The sequence below is a fragment of the Nannospalax galili genome, unplaced genomic scaffold (assembly GCF_000622305.1).
Source record: "Nannospalax galili isolate Female #2095 unplaced genomic scaffold, S.galili_v1.0 scaffold634, whole genome shotgun sequence".
NCBI lineage: Eukaryota > Metazoa > Chordata > Mammalia > Rodentia > Spalacidae > Nannospalax > Nannospalax galili.
Genome location: NW_008336853.1, coordinates 230,442 through 250,730, shown reverse-complemented (window position 1 = coordinate 250,730; position 20,289 = coordinate 230,442). Strand labels below are relative to the sequence as shown.

Genomic DNA, 20,289 nt, shown 5'->3' with positions numbered 1-20,289 from the left:
CCAGATAGTCCCAAGGCTGCCCCCTGCCCAACTGAACCAGGCAGTTTCTTCCATACAGAGCAAGGAGCAGGCAGGCTTAAGCCCCTAAGTGGTTGCCCTCTGACCTAGGCTGGGATGGGGATGACGGACTCACAGTGGAGCGCATGTGACGGACCACATCTCGGGGTACCACGGAGCGGTCCTCCAGTTTCAGCTGTTAAGAAAACATGAGTGAGAGAGGTCTTTGAAGCCACGTGTCTTCAGGAGTCCATACAACCCTCAAGTACTGTCACAAACTACACCTGGCCCAGCACCAGATCCATAATGAATCCTGACATTCTCCTCCCGGTTCTTTCCACCACTGTCTCCCACCAAAGGCAAACCCCCCACTGCCTTCCCCTTTCCTGCCTTGTTGGTACCCATCCCCTGGAGGTACCCCTGTGCATCACAAAGTGTGGCTGGCTGGCTGACGGACCACAAAAGGACTCACACTAGTGCAAGACTTAAGCCTGCTCTACAGAGCAAATATTTTCCCGAGTTAAATCCTTCTTTTGAGTGCCTGTCTTCTGACCCTGGCTGATCAGTGCTCAGGAGGGTTGGGGGACGGGTATGACACTGGGCTGTGGAGGTCACCCTGAAGCCAGCTATCACCTGACACCACTTCTAATCTGGGTTATCCCCCCTGCCCAGCTGCAGCCTGCGCCTTATCTGCAGCACTGCAGAGCCCTGTGGCTGCTGAGTAGCTCTAGGGCTGGCTGATGCGGAGCTTGACCTGTCCCATTACAGAGCCCCAGTGGCTGCCACTTCCTGCCGCGAGGTTGCTGGGTGGCCTTCAACAGCTGAGGCAGGGCCAGTTCTCTGCCAGGCCTGCTTGTCTTCCCTTCTGTTGGGTCTCAAACCCTGGACTGCTACTCTGTAGTTCATTGGTAGCCCATAAGTGATGGGGATCTCTGTATCTCTCCCGCTCTAAGACCCAGAGCCACACACCTGGGAGAGCTATTTCCTCAAAGTCTACCCTACCCAACACTGCTCAGCAGAGAAGCCTCTCTGCTGTCGTCAACTCCTTGGGCATGAAAGGTGACTGCCCGGAGAGCAGAACAGAAATGATGAAAAAGGAAGATATTAGAACAAGGCCACCCACACTTTGGCAACAACACCTGACACAAACTCCAGTAGCAAGATGTGGCTTATTGTGAGGGGAGCAATGAACCCTACCATCAAGCAGCGGTGTGCTAATTCCCATGGGAACCCAGGACCCATTCCAGATGACAGGCAGCCTGCTGCTACATACAAAATGGGACCTTGGAGGCCAACTGAGGGTGTTTATGTTGGGATCCGCCAGACCACAAAAACAGCAGGACCTGTGCATGTACACATAGCCACTGTGTTAACGCCTGGTTCACTGCCCCAGACATAGGCCGAGACCCTGGAGACTCGGCTGGAGGCCAGGCAGTGAGGGGTGCACTGACAGGCTAGTGCCCCCTTTTAACTATAAAGACACTGTATGCTGCCCCACCCTTTCTCAACCCCTTCCTTAGCTTAGACTTAAAAAAGCAACCAACTGGGGCCCAAGTCGTCATAAAAATCGGCTTGACGTGGGAAATCCAAGGGCTCCAACCAGGGTCCTAGACAGCTAAGCCTACAGATTACATCCCCTGGTGGCTATTGTTAGGTCCAGAGCATAAGCAGAAGAGGGGAGAGCTACACATGCACATGTGGGCATCCTCGTGTGGAGAGCACATGGAAACAAATGCCCTGACTCAAAGGCCAAAGCAGCAGATGCTGTGTAGGGGAGGATCCTGCAGGAGGTGCACTTCCTGCACGGCTCTTGGCCCACAGTGCAGCTCCACTCCAATCAGAAGCTGTCTTCAGGGGCTCTTCTGATGCTTCGGAAGCTCCATTTCCCCAGAGCACTGGGAACAGGTGGGAAGAAGTGGCAGGGAAGGCGGGGGGGCACCATGCTGTACTTCCTGACTTGCCGGTCTTGAAGGGGGGCAGGCAAGGCTCTCCATCATCCTCTGTGACTTTCTCACCTCGCCCCTATGTCTCCCCAACTAGCATATCCCTGGGCTCCACAACTCAGGAGCTGCTGCGCTGCACAGGTCCTTCCCAACGTCCCTTCCCCCTCTATCCTCGCCCCAGCATGGACTGCCTACTTCTCATAGACCTCTTCCGATAGTCCATTCTGTTAGGACCTGCTGTCACCTTGGAAGCCTCCTCTGTTCCTGCTTACTAAATGCCAGGTAGTTTTCTGAGCACTTCCTATGTTACCCAGAAGATGCTTCCAACTTCAAAAAGTATATCTACCACCATCCCAACTGTCATTAATGGTTTACAGATAAGCAAGCAGGCACAAAGAAAGCTACTTGTTCAAGGTCACACAGCTCATAGGGGTGGAGCTTGGACATGGCAGCCATCTGGCTCCAGTCCTTTCTCTTCATCTTTCCCCAAAGCTGCAGAGATAGGAACAGAGTAAAACATTTCTGGCAGGTCCACACATCTTCAAACTCAAGAGTCTTCCAGTTATAAAAGCAGTAAAATGTTCTGTTTGGAAGGCAGGCGTACTGCAGCCTAATTGCAGATGTCATGGGGCCCTGAGGCTCTGCCCCTGGGTGATGAGCAGTGTGCCCTCCACTTCCCCTTCCACCCTGAAAAGTTAAGTACTCAAATCACAGGTGCCAGACATCACTGGGGGGTGAGCACCAGAGGGCACTGCATGTACTCAAGGAGAAAATGGGCCCTAAATGTCTTGTTTACAACAGGGTGCCCAGGATGGGAGCTCAGCAGTAAAGGGTAGGTTCCAACTGTCCTGACAGCCTCCAAAGCTTTCAACAACTCAGTTGGCCAGCCAATCCAGCATGTCCTAGATAACACCAGCGATCAGTAGTTTCCTGACAGTAAAAGAGGATGCCAGATGTGATGGTGCATACCTTTAGTCCCAGCACAGTAAGCTGTGCTGCCTTTAGTCCCAGGACAGTAAGCTGTACAGTAAGGCGCCCTCCAAAATGAAGACAAGAAAGACACAGCAAATTATGGAGCCTTTCCCGGAGTAGCCTTGTTGGAGCTGGAGGAAGCACGGACTGGGGTGGGCTCAGTGCTTATTGCTTCCCCCACTTCCAGTCCAGTCTCTAGTTCCTGTGTGTGGGTGGAAATGGGATCTTGGTTTCCTGCTCTATGCCCTCCCTACCCTTATGATTCTCTTTCTAAAACATAAGTTCAAATAAACTCTTCCTTCTATACATTGGCTTGGTTATGGTGTTTCATCACAGCAACAAAAAGTAGCACCAAATGCTAAGAGGGTCTGTGGAAGGAGCCATGCAGGGCATGAAATGAAATGGATTACTCTGGATACATGTAACAGAAAGTAGGGGGCAGCTTCTGCTGCCTCACCTGGAAACAACTGAGGGCTGTGCTGTTGAGGGAGGGGAGCCTGGCTTTGAGGGGCTCACTGTCTGATGGATACCGATGCTAAAAGAACACCTCAGGTGTCTAGCCCCTGCTCTGCCAGGCCCTGGCAGGGGGGAAAGCAGAACAGATGGACCAGGTTGTGTTCAGAGCCATACAGAAATGGCAGTACAGGAGGTGGCATGGGTCATACAAGAGTGATCGAAGAAGGCCACTTCAAGGTCCACAGATCTGTGTGATAAGGCACTGAGCTTTCCAGAGATATGAGAAGCCTTATAGACACTGGGCAGGGTGTCTGGAAGCTAGCAGGGCTCCAGAGAATGGGAAGAGGGAGCCAGATCACTCAGGTCTTGGGAGTCTATCCTGAGTAAGGCACAAGTCCCTGTGAGCTCTGAGCCGAGGAAATATAATGGGACCATCTGACTGTTGACGGGGAATGTGGGATGGGCAGGAACTGGTTCAATGATTTTCAACTAGCAGCCACTCTGCTCCCCAGGGGACATTTGGAAATGACTTGCAATATCCTGGGCTGTCACATATGGGGGATGTGAGTGGACATCATATGATGCACAGGACAGCTCCTACCACACAGAATGATGTGGCCAGAGTATCATCAACGTCTAGGCCCCAAGGCTGCCCTAGGCCAAGACCAGAACAATTGAAGACCAGTTAGCCAAAGGGCACCTCCCCACCTCCACTCTCTCCTCACCTTTTCTTTCTTTCTTTTTAAAAGTATTTATTATTTTTATTTTATGTGTATGAGTGTATTGCCTGCACCTGTGTTGTGCAATGCCCGTGGAGGTTAGAGGAGGGGGCTGGATCCCCTCGAACTGGAGTTACGAATGGTTGTCAGCTGCCACTGGGTGCTGGGAATTGAACCTGGTCCTCTGCAAGAGGAGCCAGTTCTCTTAATCGCTCCAGTCCCTTACCTTTTCTTTTTAAACTGACACATAAAAATTGTATATACTGATGGGGCTGGAAAGACGGCTCAGTAGTTAAGAGCTCTTGCAAAGGACCCAGGTTCGGTTCCCAGCACCCACATGGTGGCTAATAACTGTCCAATTTCTGAGGATCCAAAGCCCTCTTCTGGCCTCCGTGGGCATTGCACACACATGGTGCATTTATATACATGCACACAAATGCTCATACACATAAAATAAATTCAAAAAATAAAACAAAACAGAACAACAACAAACTTATATACTGGGCTGAGGAGATGGCTCCCTGGGTAAAGTGCTTGCTGTGCAAGCATGAAGATCTGAATTCAGATCCCCAGTGCCCATGTAAATGCCAGGTGAGGTGGCACATTTGTAACTCTAGTGCCGGGGGATTGTAGTAGTTAGGATTCTCTGGCCAGCTAGTCAGCCAAAACAGTGAACTCCAGATTCTATGAGACTCTGTTTAAAAAAACAGGTGGAAGGATCAGTGAGATGACTCAGCAGGTAAAAGACACTTGTTGCTAAATCTGATGACCTGAGTTTGATCCCTGAAACCCACATGGTGGAAGAAGAGAACTGACTCCCACAGGTAGTCCTCTGACTTCCACATGTGCTGATACATGTGCATCCACATGGTAATAGTAAATGTAATAAAACATTTTTAGTGGAGAATGACAGAAGAGGCCACCTGAAATTGACCTCTGGCCTTACATACTCAGGTATGAGTGAGTACACCCATACATCCACATCTGCACATGAGCACACATGTACATACATAAGTACACACACACACACAATCTAAGGCCTTTACACCCAGGCACGATTGAGTACACCCACATACACACAGGTCCACACATGATACACCACACATGCATACATACAAAACCTCTGTCATTATACCCAGGCATGAATGAGTACACCCACATACACACACACCCAAATGTATATATTTTTGAGGTGCTGGATTCACTCTGGAAATCTGACCGGGGCACTTCAAATGGTAAAGAAGGGGGGAGCACCACATCCCAGGGAGAAGGCAACCCTGCAGCGTGGGCAGGTCACCTCCTCCTGAAGCTCACACCTTGTCCCAGCTACACTTTGACTCTAACAACCCAGCCAGACAGGAGGAGCAGCTAGCTGTGACCGCAGCTCCTGGTCAGAACCTGATTCTTAACACTGACTTTGGCTGATCAGGTGCAATCAAAAGTCCCTGTATAAAAACTTCCAAGAATAGCAAGGTAGGTCACAGCTGACTGATGAGTTGAAACCAGAAGAAAGCTAAACAGAAAAGGTACTTCCAACTAACAGGCTCCTCACTCAAGAGGGAGCTGCTGAAGGACAGATGCAGGAAAGACTTCGGTGGTTCTAAGCATGAATGTCTAAGACTGGAAGGCACCAGTCACACCACTGTCATTACTGTCCTGTCACCAACAGGGAAGGCCACGATGGGGGATGTGACACTCACAGATGTGAGGGCTGTCCTTCAATCTCAGGAAGAAACCCACTTCATCTTTTCTAGGGGCAGTGGTGTGACCAGAACCAGATCTTTAATTTACAACTGGGAAGAGGAACAAACACAAATGCAGGCACCACAGGCCCCATACCTGACTCACTGCAGCCTCACAGTCGAGGGTTTCAAGGATAAGCTGCCTGCCAGCCCCACACTGCATCCCTGGTGAGTAGATAAGTGAGGACAGCTAACAGTAAACCCTGGTTTGGACTTGGTTCAAAGAGAGAGAGAGAGAGAGATTCACCATCTGATGGAGTCAGGCCTGAGACTGACCCTGGGAAGCCCAGCAGTCAAACAGGGATGAAGCTGTCACCTGACCAAGACTCCAACCAGACCCCTGAAAGGAACTAGGCGACACCAGCATCGGAAATTTCTGAATTCCAACTTGCTACTTGCCAAAAAGGTAAAAACAATCTGAGAAACACCACCTCTCCCACCTGCCCGGCCCCGGAGGATGAGTCCTAGACACACAGAAAAGGGCTGGGACATAGTCTGATGGTGGAGTGCTTGCCTACCTAGCATGTACAAGGTTTTGAGTTCTCCCCCCAGCATCCTCCCCTCAAATACATGAAATAAGACAGTGGTCAACAGGGGATGTGGGAGAGGCTGTGCTTGCCCTCTCCCGACTCCAGCTGAGGCTGTGGGTGCTGGTGAAGAGCCTTTCTGGTGCCACCTACGTGCAGTCCCACTCCACAGCACAAAGTCCCACCTCACTGTAGGTTCTGGTCCAGCGAATGCTCATCTAACTAGGTGGCCTGAGAAGTTTCTTATGCCAGATTGGAAGGCCCATCCCCGTGTGGACTTCTGAAAAAGAAGTCAAAAAGTCCCCAAGGCACTGTTTTTCAAACTATGGGTCATGACCCATTAGTAGGTCATGGGATCAACTTAGTGGGTCATGGACAGCACTGAAAGAAAAAGTTATCTATGTGCAGTACATATGGAAGAAGGCTAAACGCTATCCTGAGGACTTTTCAGTTGCATGTAATGAATATGTCCTGTATCATGATAAACTGTGTACTATGGACTACTGTCAAAAAATGTAAGAACCTCGAGAAGTTTGAGAATCTTCACCCAAGTGTCTGTCCAGCTCCCAGGCCCTGATCTGGCTTGTGTTCTCTGGTTAGGGTTTGGGGCTAGGCCATCAGAGGAAGAGTCATCCTCTCTCATACAGGCACAGCACCTATATGCCCACACTTAGACACCTTCAGGTGTGGAAACTTGTAACTCTGGCCTTACTTGAAATGTCACCATCAGCCAGAACAGTAAATGCAAGGGTGTCAAAAAAAAAAAAAAAAGGACTTCCTGTTTCTTAGAGCTGGCCCCCTCTTCCAGCATCTTCCTAAAACCATGCCAGAATGGGCATGTGATTGGTCAGGGATTCCAGCTTGTGCCAAGGTAAGGACTTTCTCAGGGAGGCTGACCATCAGGTGGCTGAGCTCCTGACAACCTAGCAATCAGCACCTGCCCACCTGAGGAGGGAAGACATAACCAGCAAAGCGTACTTGGCTAGAGGGGCCTCATGTGCTTAGAGGAAGGGGAGATGGAAGGAAAAGAAATGCTGGCACTCCTGGCTAGAATGTTCCACTAAGCGCATGTTCTAGGAATCACAGAAGCTCTATGGAGACACAGGCTGGAGTCCACTGGGCAATAGTTCCTGTAGATTCAGGATGATATAGGAATGTAAATACAGGTGGGTACACTCAGGGGTAGAGCCCAGCATGCCAGCATGCACAAGGCCCTGAGTTTGATACCTTATACAAGAAAGAAATTGAGAGAGAGAGAGAGAGAGAGAGAGAAAATTGATCCATTTTTTTTGCCTCTGCAACTTCTAGAGGCTGCCCTGGAGGGAGGGAGGGAGAGAGAGAGAGAGAGAGAGAGAGAGAGAGAAACTATGAGAACAAACCTGGAATGCCGGAATGTGCCCTGGTTAGAGAACGTACATTTAGATTGAAGAGACAATGAAACTACACAAATCATCTTCATGAGGGAACTTGCTGTTCTGGATAAAGGGATACTGACTTCTGTTCCAGATGACAGGAGCCAGGTTGCACAAGACCTATACCATGGATACGTGTGGAACAGGACAGACAGACATCTCTCCCTCCAGGGCAGTCCCTTCCCTAGGAACCTCTGTCCCCAAACTGCAGACAGGCAGCCTGCAGTTACCAGCTTGGCTGGGATGACCCAGAGGTGCAACCTGTCAAGGAGACAGAGGGACTAAATCCAGCTGCCTGCTAAATGAGGGGGAAGGATTTGAAGAGCTGAGCCTGGCGGGATGGTCTGAGGTTACAGTGTGGGATACAGTACAGGGATCTGGTGGCAGAAGCTGGGTGTGGAGAACTCCGGGAGCAGGATTTCTTCAGAAAGTACAAACACAAAGTTGAAAGACAGCCAGGCATGGCAGCATGCACCTGTCATCTCAGCACTTGGGAGGCAGGAGGGCTATGAGTTGGAGGCTATGTCTCAAAAGAGAGAAAGAAGGGAGGCAGGCAGGCAGGCAGGCAGGCAGACTGGTTCAGCAGTTAAGAGCATTTACTGCTCTTCCAGAAGTTCAGTTCCTGGCATCCACATCAGGCAGCTCATAACTGCGTGTAACTTCAGCTTCAGGGGAACCAACGTTTTCCTCTGGCCTCTGTGAGCATGTACACACACACACACACACACACACACACCGTTTTCCTCTGGCCTCCGTGAGCATGTACACACACACACACACACACCAATGTTTTCCTCTGGCCTCTGTGAGCATGTACACACACACACACACACACACACACACACACACACACACCATTTTCCTCTGGCCTCCGTGAGCATGTACACACACACACACACACCAACGTTTTCCTCTGGCCTCCATGAGCATGTACACACATACACACACACACACACACACACACCATTTTCCTCTGGCCTCCGTGAGCATGTACACGTACACATACACACACAAAGCAGTAAAATAAATCTCTAAAAAAAAAAAGATGAGCCCGGCATGGTGGCACACGCCTTTAATCCCAGCACTCAGCACTCAGGAGGCAGAGGCAGGGGGATCTCTGTGAGAACAAGGCCAGCCTGGTCTACAGAGAGTTCTAGGCCAGCTGGGGCTACAAGGAGACCCTGTCTCAAACAAATTCCTCCCCACCAAAAGCACACAACAGAAACAGCTGTATCGACGGCCCCTCTGCTTCTGGAGAACCCCTCATCTGGGGAGCACCCACAGCTCCCGCAGCTGTGCTCCCCAAGAGCAGAGGGACTAGAAGGCATGTCCAGTCCAGCGGGCAGGGCCGACTCAACTCATCCCGAGTCCACAACAGCCATTCTTGCCTTACAAATGCCCACATTTGCTATTTCCGGGCAGACAAAATGAAGGCCAGTAGCATTGTGCTGGTATCCTAGGGTGCCAACTGGTATGCAGACACCAGGGCAACCAACTGGCTCCTAAGGGTTAATGTCATCTCTTGGATGGATCACCAAATCTAAGACCTGCAAGTGCCCACCTGTCCACCGCTTCTACTAAGGACATCAGCAACAAGTATCTCAGGGCAAGAACACCAACCAAGGTCCGCCCCCTTCCTCAGGTGCAGTTAGACAAGTCTCCAGCCAGCCACATGGAGGCCAAGTGCTTCAGGGGACTGTGCGGTATGGAGTAGAGGGGGCACCAGAAATCTCCTTGGGGACGGGGCAGCACAGGGCTGGATGAGTTCTGTTTGCTGCAGCTCAGAAGCTGATGTCCCATAGTCCCCAGGGCCTGACTGACACTGGCCTGGCACCTCTTTTTGCCTCAGGCCACACTTCTATTTGTGGATTGTCTGTTTGGGATGTGCATCCCCACAGATCCCCAACACAGGTCAGGTGGGTCAGCACGGCCCACACAAGGCCTAGGCAGTTTCCTGAGGAGCTAACGGCTCAGCTGGAGAAGCCAAATGCACATGAACTAACATTTGCAAAGGATGGAACAAGCCGCAGAAATTAACACACAGTTGTATCGTAACATCAGTGATTATTAAATGGAAAGGGTTTTTAGGTCTACCAGGGGAGCTACATGAAGAACCCTTAGGAAACTGTACTACAGCCATCTCTGCCTTATGTGGTCAACACTGTCTACCTGCCCCCTTTTATGATCTGAGCCATATCCACTGCAGGGATGGGTTATGGCTGGAGGCGGAATCAGAGTGTATCAGAGTGCAAATAGACAATCTGAGCTGCTCCTCAGAGGCTACTGCTAAGACATCTCAGCAGTGTTACGAAAAGCTCTTGGTTACAGGAAGAAACAGTTATCATCTAAGCCCCAGGGCAGGATGGGGATGTTAGCTCAGGCCAGGTGAAGGGAGCTGGAAAGAAGAGTGTCCGGGTCTTGCAGACCCCACTGGGCACCTCAGGAAGACGATCTGATCCCCACTCAGAGCCAAGAAATGCATGGCACAGAGCTGGGCCACAGAGGAGTAAGCCTCACGCCCAGTCTCACCCCAGGGACAGGGACAGCAGTTTTCTAGTGTGCCCTGAAGGGACCTAGAGGAAGACTCAGGTGGAGTACAGACAAGCTCAAGACCAGAACCCACGATGATGATCTACAGTTACACAGGAAACTTCCTTTCCCCCTGGAAGTGTACAACTTTCAGAGAGAGGGCTCTCTGGTCTCAAGAGCTCATCACAACTCTGACAGAGCCATGTCTTACATTCAGCAACCGCAAGGTGGCGCTTGGCTGACCACATTGCACTGTGCTGTCTTTGAAGGGCAATTGGTGGAAACCCACAAGGAGCCCTTAAAGGAGGGAAGAGTCTATAGTCAGTTCAGCAGAGCTGAAGAAGTCAGATTATGAAGCAGTGAGAAAATGGAGGCGCCGACTGGTCCCTCGGGAGGAACAGGTTTTTTAGGGGCTGCTGACCAGAATCCCTAGGGGAGCTCTTTAAAAACGCAGAGATCTGATTTTTCACTCCACACCCGCTGAATGAGTATGTGGATGAATGAAGACAGGAACAATCACCCCTTCCCCAAGCCTGGGGACTGAACCCAGGACTTCATGCATGCTGAGCAAGCATTCTACCAGAATTACAAACTGGAAATTCTCTTTGTTTCTTTCCTTCTTTCAGGTCTCACCAAATAGTCCAGGCTGACCTTGAACTGATGATCTTCCTACCTCAGGCTCCTCAGTGCTGGAATCACAGGTGTATGCTGTCGCACCTACCCATGACACTTGTTTTTAATAGCTTGACCTGTGGCTCCTGGTGTGAAATCACAGTGGCTTGAAATAACACAGCAAGGTTCACCTGATACACACCATTCAATTCCCCGACACCCCCTTTCTGTGGTTCAGACTGGGGGTGGGGCACTGGCATCAAGTCCTCCAAAGGGTATGGTCCCAGTTTTAAGGCACTCTGTTCTGGTGGGCCAGACTCCAAGCTGAACCAGTTCCTAAGCAGGTGCCAAAAAGCTCCAAAAGCACAGTTCTCTCTGTGTATGTATGGGGAGAGGGCAAGGGCCCAAGAGGGACAGGCACACACACAGAGGCCAGGGCCTGACCCAGCCATCTGTTACCAAGGAAGCAAAGAGTAGATTTAGCATGCATCCTTAAATTCAGAGGACAGTTTGCCACAGTAAAGGATTCCAGATGGGCTGGGTGTGGTGGCAGACACCTTTAATCCCAGCACTTGGGAGGCAGAGGCGGGTGGATCTTTGAGAGTTCAAGACCACCCTGGTCTACATAGTGAGTTCCAGGAGAGCTGGGGCTAAAAGGAAACCCTGTCTCAAAAAAAAAAAAAAAAAAAAAAAGAGGGTAGCTTCCTAGACCCCAACTGTGACACCAGAGCCCAATTTAGAGGAGGGTTACTATACAAGGGTAAGGCAGCACAAAAATCTCACATGGGAGAGGGCAGCATGCCTTGGTGAGAGGATGCCCAAAGGTTGGGACAGTCCTGCAGGTACCCCCACCACTTTCTTTGTCCCTCATCTCACACTATGGACCCACAGAATAATACAGCCTTCAGGCAGCGTCAACCCCCAGATGCCAAAGCCAAGCAGCCTCACCTCTACCAGTCGGGACAATGGCTCCCTGCAGCCTCACTCCCCACGGCTGAGAACGGACAGCTGATCAATAGCCACTCTACAAACGCTGCATCCTGCCCTGCTAGGCAGACTCACCCAGAAAAGGATTCTCTCAGCACTGCTATTTTTGAAAACGCAAATTTGGTAGGAAAAGACAGTAAAAATGTGAAAGCCTGATTCAAGGCTATTTCTCTGGGATGCGGGGCTCCTACTGAAGCGGGAGCTGGGGAGCAGGGACCCGATCGTCCAATGGTGGTCCTGGGTTCTACTTAAACAGATTTTCTTAAGGTGTTTTAATTCCTCCCTTTAAGCTTTTCTTCAATTATTTTAATTTTATGTGTATGAGTGTTTTGCCTGCATAGATAGAAGTGGGTTGAATCCCCTGAACTGGAGTTATGGATGGTTGCTAGCCACGATGTGGGGGCTGGGAATCGAACCTAACCCTCTGCAAGAGCAGCCAATGCTCTTGACTACTGAGCCATCTCGTCAGCCCCAGTTCTATGTTCTTAATACTGTGTTCAGATGATTCCTGGTGGCCAGAGAAGACCACACTAGTCTTCCCACCAAACATGCAGCAACCCCACAAGCAGCAGCAAGAGTCCATGTGGATGAATGGATAGGCCTAGCACCCACAGGAACGACAGCATCAAAACACCGCCATAACTCCAGTTCTGATGGCTTTCCAATACCTGCTGGGTAGACTGCTAGAACATTCTTCTCCATAGGGAAGCAGGAGCTTGGGAAAGGCAGGGAAAGTCAAGAATGAGACACAAGATCTCAGGGATGACTGCACACTGGCAACAGTCCCAAGAGTCTCTGAGGTTGGCTGGTACACACCACTGCTGTCCCCAGCCACAGGGAGGCCTGCGGACAAGCACCAGACTCTGCTCCAACCTTTGACCTTGTATTTTTCCTTCCTTTTCTTTCCTTCTCTTTAGCTCCCCACACCACTGGAATTTGGTCAGAACACAACTTAGCACCTGCCTCCTAGACCAAGATTTCCAACTAAATTTTTTTTTTAATTTTATTATTATTATTAGAGAAAGGGTCTCTCTGTAGCCCCAGCTGGCCTGGAACTCACTATGTAGACCAGGATGGCCTTGAACTCACAGAGATCTGCCTGCCTCTGCCTCCCGAGTGATGGGATTACCGGTGTGCGCCACCACACCTGGCCTTAATTTTATTTATTATTGTTATTTTATGTGTATGAGTATGAAGCCTGCATGTATGTAAGTGTACCTATGTTGTGCAATGCCTACAGAGGTCAGAAGGTGTCAGATCCCTTGGAACTGGAGTTATGGATGGTTGCCAGCCACCATGTGGGTGCTGGGAGTCAAACCTGGGTCCTCTGCAAGAATAGCCAGTGCTCTTAACTGCTGAGCCATCTCTCCAGCCCCAGCTTTCCAACAAAATTAAACACAAATATGCTGTGACTGGCATGGCTCGGAAAGTCACAGAAACTGGTCACCACCCACCTGAACACAGGAGGGGAGGGAATTCCCATGGGTACTGTGGACTTTCCCCAGCAGGCCCTTTGGCCTTCTGAGAGGAAATGGGCAATGTCATAGCTATATGATGATCCTGACAGCTGAGTCCAACTCAACAACACTGCAGAATGAATGACAGCTGCCTGCAGGCTTGTGGCAGACACCAGTCACCTCCCCTCTACAGAGAGACTGGAGTCACCCACTGAAGCCACCAGCACACAGGTCACAGCTTGAGCTCTCACCTCCTATTCTCCCACTTGTGATGGGTTAACACATGACAGCTGGTGTGTCCTAGGAAAAAGTCCTGGTAAAAATGCAGGTTCTAGCCAGGCGTGGCAGTGCAGGCCTTTAATCTCAGCACTGGGGAGGCAGAGGCACACCAATCTTTGTGAGTTCAAGGCTAGCCTGGTCTACATAGTGATTTTCAGGCCAGATGGGGCTACAGGGAGACTCTGCCTCATAAAGACCAAAAAAAAAAAAAAAAACCAAACAGGGCTGGAGAGATGGCTCAGTGGTTAAGAACACTAGTTGTTCTTGCAGAAGATCTGGATTTGAATCCCAGCACACACATGGCAGGTAACAACTGTAACTCCAATCCCAGGGGATCCGACAGCTTCTTCTGACCTCCGAGGGCACTGCACAACACCGCACACACATGGCAGGTAACAACTGTAACTCCAATCCCAGGGGATCCGACAACTTCTGACCTCCGAGGGCACTGCACAACACGGGTGCACTTACCTACATGTAGGCAATACACGCATACACATAAAATAAAAAAACCCCAGATGAACAAAAAAGGCAGGTTCTTTCTTTCAGAGTGAATGCCTTGGTTGACCCCTCTCTCCACCTGGGCTGGCTCTATTTCCCAAAGGCCTGGGCCCTTGACAAGTGTCAAGAGTGGTAAGCCCAGTGCTGCCGATACTCAGTCCTGCAGAAAGGGTGTGCCCCATTCAGAGGTCCCACAGGTGGTAGGGTCAGAGGCCTCACCAGCAGAGCTGGAGAACTCAGGAAAAGAGGGATGGATGGTACTCCTTGTAGGACTCAGGACAAAGAAGTGGGAGAAGAGGAGGAGGTAGGTGAGGAGATGCAGCAGAGAAAGGGTCTCTCTTTTGAGGACATTAAAAATGAGGCTGGAAGCTGCAGAGGGAGCCTGGGTTACAGGTGAGAGGTAACCCACGGAGGAAGACTGAAGAGCAGGGTCTACAACAAGCCTGAGTGCCAGGAGGCCTGCGCTCAGAAACCCCACTCCCTTGCAAGGCAGAGGTTTCCAGAGTGCTCCTGGTGGTAAGGAGGGACTATAGCATAAAAGTCCCCCCATACAGCAGCTACCATGTTGTTAGATGAGTTCCCTTTTAAGTAGGCTAGCGCTGCTCAGGGTGAAGTCTCTGATGGCTGGCACAGTGCTGGCACATGCGCCTTTGTACAACAAACTTGGCCAACCTTGGCTAATATCCCAGACCAAAGGTTTGGTTCCCAATCCCACCACAGTCAGCTACTGGTTCATTGTGACAGGTTGACCCATGTCTATAGTGTGGGCTGAGGGTGAGGGGCTCACACAAGTCTGTGCCTTCTCCAAGTCTCCGAGGGATGTGCCTGGGAACATGCAGGAGGCCACTGGATGGGGACTGTTCCTTAGTCCTGCCCCCCATGCACTTCCTTCAACACTCCCTCCCACAGTAGATCCACACAACACTGTGTCTTCTCTGAAAGGGGTGAGGGAAATCAAGAAACAGGGTGTATTCATTACTATTCTTGCTGCTGTGATGAGATAGGTAACAAAGGTAAAAACACTAACAAGCCAGTTTACATTCTCCACACTGTATCTTTGATCTGCTTTCCTAAGCGTCACATTTCCTGTCCCCTGTACATCTGTGGCCCACACTAGCCCCCAGAAGTACTCAGTCCCTGGCTAAATAAACAGCTGGCTCACCCACCCATGCCGTGCTGGCAGCAGGTAGGCAGACAGGCCCCTACAGAGACTGCACTCAGGGTCTCCCAATAAAATGACCCATAAAAGCAACTCAAGCAAGGGCAGGTTTACTTTGGCTTACAATTAAAGGATGAGCTGGTCACACTGCCTCCACAGGCAGGAAGCAGAGACAGAGGGTTGCTGCTGTTCAGCACTGGGTGTCCTTTTTTTTTTTATTCAGCTTGGAAGTTAGGTGGGTCTTCCCACCTCAGTTAAGTGAATCCAGAACAGCTCTCAGAGGCTTGACTCGGTGATTCTAGATCCCGGCAGGTTAACATCCAATGTTGATCCTGAGACAAGGAAAAGGAGCTGCATGCTTCTTAGAGTGTGGAAATCTGATGTCCTGGTCCTCAGAGGTTACATAAAGAGAGGTGTGAAAAGAACAGAAGGGTGGGGTTGCCAAGAGCCTCAAAATAGCGGTTCCGGCACCCTTAAAACAACCTTACAGCTGATTTAGATCTGAGGGTTGAATTCCAGGAATCCAGGCAGAATTCAGCTAAGAAATGGGCTTTGAAATACTAATACTGACCACTGCAGGTTCAATGTTATGCTTGCATGACCAGGAGACAAACCTCTGCTTCATGAAGCCTGAATAGTCTCCTGAGGGGCCCGTCTGCCTACCCACTGCCAGAACAACATAAGCCATTTTACAGCATCTGTGGGCAGGTGAGCTGGCTCGCTGTTTACTTAGTTAAGAGCTGAATACTCGTGGGGATGGGGATGGACAGAAGATCTACAGGGGGACAGGAAATTCAGCACTCAGGACAAGCAGGATCAAGGACTCAGCACGAAGAATGCAATTGTCTTCATTTGTATGTGGGGAGGTGTGCCCATGTGGACATGTGTATACAGGTGTATGTGGAGGCCAGAGGCTAACCTAAGTGTTGCTCCTCAGGAGCCAATCATCTTGTTTTTGAGACAGGGTCTCTCACTGGGACCTGGGGTTCACCAATTAGGCTAGACTGGCCAGTAAGAGAGTTCCAGAAATTCTGCCGTCTCCACCTCCCCAGTGATGAGATTCTAAGCACTCCTAGCTTACTAGGACTTGAATGCAGGCTGAGTATCTCTTATCCAAAAAATGCTTGGGACCAGAAGTCTGTGATTTTTGGAATATCTGCATGTCCATATATAATGAGAAGTTGAGACTCAAGTCCAAGCGTGAAGTTCATGGTCTTACATTCACCTTATACACAAAACCTAGAGATAAGTTTTTATAATTATTTTCAGTGCATCTTCGCAGGCCACACAAGGTCGTATGTGGAATATTTACGTAGGTACACACTCAAGGTTTTGGATTTCTGAGCATTTGAATTTCAGATTAAAGGTGCTCAACCTGTGCCTCTCTCCACATACACCAGCACATCTGCAGCTCTAACGCCTAGCTAATCACAGCGTGGAGCCACCTACTGAGGTCATTTCTGTAGCTGAGGATCCAAGTCTTACCTGCCCCTAGCCCCTTGCATTAACCAAAACAGCATGACCAGCATCAGCACAGCCAACTGCTCTGTGAATACGGTGTCCTGTCTCACACAGCCTACATACATACTGATGGTTCTGCCAAATGCCCACCCATACTTTAAATATTTATTACTTTTATTTTATGTGTATGAATGTATTGCCTGCATGTGTTTAAGAACACCCATGTTGTGCAATGCCTGTGGAGGTCAGAAGGGGGGCATCAGATCCCCTAGAAGTGGAGTTAGGATGGTTGTAAGCTGCCATGTGAGTCCTGGGAACTGAACCGGGGTCCTCTGCAAGAGCAGCCAGTGCTCTTAACCACTGAGCCATCTCTTCAGCCCCCCCCATCCATACTCTAAAATGTTCTGAAGCTTTAATTTTTATTATTTTTCAGTATTGTATGCAGGTGTATGTCTATGTGTGGATATGTGCACATGGAATTACAGGTGGCTGTCAGCTGCCCAATTTGCATGCTGGGAACTGAACTTAGATCCTCTCCTTAATGACTGAGCCATCTCTTCATCCCCCTAACTGTTCCTTCTGAATCATCCATCTGACAGTATGGTTTTGGCCTCTCTCTTGCCCTCTCCCTGATGCAGAATTCCAATTCCACCTCACCTCTCTAACTTCAGCTTTCCTTTATGGCTCATCTGTCAGATCCCTTGTTTCCTGAGTCCCAGAGACAAACAATCCTGGATCTCAGTGAAAAGCCTGCCCCCCACCCCACCGCACATCCCTGAAGCCCAAGAACAGGCACACAGGAGTTCTTTTTGCATTTCTTGCAGGCCTGAAGAGAAAATTCCCCCTTTTGGTGGGGAGGGTAGTGGTTGAGACAGAGTCTCCTGCTTCTGCCTCCAAAGTGCTGGGATTAAAGGCCTGTGCCACCACACCCAGCTGTGTTATTCCTCTTGCTTGGCTGGTATCTTAGCTGGACTCAGACTTGCCTCAGAACGCTGGGAGGTTTGCTGTGCCGTCTTCCAGTGCGACAGCCTGCGTCTCACCAAGCATGCTTTACCTGTCCATATTCCTTTCTTTGAGCTTTCTATCTTCCACACGTTTTAGATGAAAGACCCAAGTTTTAAATTCCATTTTTTCCCCTTAATGGGTCTGAAAACTTTAAATCCTATTTGTTTGGATTTGGGGAGGGGGCAGGAATCCAGGGTGGTGGCTACCCTTAAACATGTCTACCAGACTCACAAGTCAATATCCCCCACTGTCACAACTGGTTCAAAGATCTTAGGCTACGTCCATTCCTTTTTAAAATTTCTCTCCTACCATGTGGGTCCCTAGGACTGAACTCGGGCGGTCAGGCGCCTTTACCAGTTAAGCCAACTTGCTGGCCCCCATACCCACTCTCATCACCTCCACGCTCATTCTTGTCAGATCTTTTTATTTATTTATGCATATGTCTGAATATGTGCATGTGAGTGCAGTGTCCTCAAGGATCAGAAGAGGGTGCTGGATCCCCCTGGAGCTGCAGTTACAGGTGGTTGTGAGTTGCCTGATGTGGGTGCCGGGAATGAATTTGGTCCTCTCCAAGAACTGTAAGGCCTCTTATCCTCTGAGCTATCTCAGCAGTCCTGTCAGGAACCCTGCCAAGGTTACTGGGTTACCAGGCTTGACTGGTGTTGCTTACTGGGAGTTAGTGCTTCCCACAGTCTCTGCACAACCATCTTTCTGTATTGGTTACTGCTCCTGCTCCTGTGTTTAAGTTTACTTCTTCCTCAATTACAGTAGTTTTCCTGTTCTGTTGAGACACGGACTCACTATGTAGACCAGGATAACCTTGAACTCAAGAGATCCACCAACCTCTGCCTGGAGTTCTGGGATTAAAGCCACCACACCCTGTCAATGAGTGGTTTTTATCTCTGTGGAAAATGCGTTGCTCTCACTGCTGAAGAACTGGAGCTGGTCACTGAAAAACGAAACTCCAGCTTGTTCTCCTCACTCTGCAGACCTGTGCTGTGCGGTGGCCTCTGCAATCTGGACAGACATCTGCTGAACTTCCTGCTGAACCTGGAGTAATGGGTCTTTTCCTCTCCCAAGCAGCTTTTAAGATACAAATTTTTCCCACCAGAGACCCACTGGACCCTTCCATTCTGCCCAGGGTTTCCATGTCTCTTCCCTGAAGCGCCGTTTCTCCCAGTGCAGGACTCCAGCTACTTCTTCATGTCCCTGGAGCTTTCTGATTCACATGATTGAGAATTTATGCTATTAGCTAATTAGCATCTCCATTAATCTTTTCGCTTAATAACTACAAGTTTTTGAGGTTTTAACTGGTTCTTTAAAAATCCCCTTTTCCTTTGATTTCCATCCCTTCTTTGGACATACTGACATTACTGCACTTTCTACTGTCTCCAGTCCTGGGGGAGTCTCCCTGTTTGTTGTGATGACTGGCTCATGTGTGTCACTTGGTAACTTCCTGGCTGCAGGGATGCCAGTGCTCAGCGTGGCCTGCAAGCCAGCATCTCTCTAGAGAAGCCTTGCCTTGCTGCTGTAAGGAGTTCCAGGGGCATCGCAGTTGTGCAACGCTTGGGCGCTACAATGACATGTCCCCTGCCATTTCTCTGTGGGAGGTTTACTCCTGGGACCGTCTCTCTGAGACATTTCACTTGCTCATTAAAATCCGATTTCTATTATGACTAGGGCCGGAACTGGGTCCCACAGCCACCCTGCGCGGCCCACTCTGCTCTGGCTTCAAGCTACTGCCTTCACTGTGGCTTTCCGTTGGCCCTTTTCTTTCTAATAAGCTCAGCCATGTGTTTAAAGTCTTGGTTATTTTTTCCATGAGCATTTACTATTTTATTTAAATTATGTGTCTTGTGTGGGTACGTGCACTGTCCAGGCCAGAAGAAGGTGTTCAATCCCTTGGAGCTGGAGTTACAGGCAGTTGTGAGCCACCAGAAGTGGGTGCTGGGAACTGAACTGGGGTCCTCTGCAAAAGCAGCACGTGCTCTTAACCCCTGAACTGTCTCTCCAGCCCTTATGTGGCATTTCTAAGTGGTTCCAGCAGGAGGGTCTTCTTCAGCTCAGTCTACCAATTACTAAAGCATTCAATCCATTGTCTTCTGTCCCTGGTATCTCTTCATTCCAATCTTTTTGTTTTGTTTGTTTGATAGGGTCTCTCTTTATGTAGCCCTGACAGGCCTGGAACTCAAGATATCTGCCTGCTTCTGTCTCCCAAATGCTGGTATTAAAGGCATCTATCATCTATCACGCCAGATCATTCTCAATCTTTTGTACATGGTCCCTTTCTTTCTCTCTTCAGAAGCTTTGTCCCCTAGTGATCCAGAAATGTGCCACATTCTCCACTCGCTGTGTCAGAACCTTCCACTAGCAACTCTGGAAGCCTCCATCCTCAACATTTTTTGAGACAGGGTCTCACTGTGCAGCCTTGGCTGACCTTGAACTCAAATTCTCCTATGCCTCCCAAATGCTGGGACTTAAGGAGGCTGCCACCATGCCCAGTTGGAAGTCTTTCTTTCTTTCTTTCTTTC

General features: G+C 49.7%; 1 protein-coding gene across 1 annotated transcript in view; it reads right to left on the bottom strand.

Moving 5' to 3' along the window:
- Ube2o (ubiquitin conjugating enzyme E2 O) overlaps positions 1 to 20,289 on the bottom strand; it is a gene marked incomplete at its 3' end in the record, with an annotated part of 54,826 nt that overhangs the window by 9,480 nt on the left and 25,057 nt on the right. Inside the window, 1 exon segment of the mRNA XM_008831341.3 lies at positions 134 to 193. Within this exon segment, the coding sequence (XP_008829563.1) occupies positions 134 to 145 (12 nt within the window).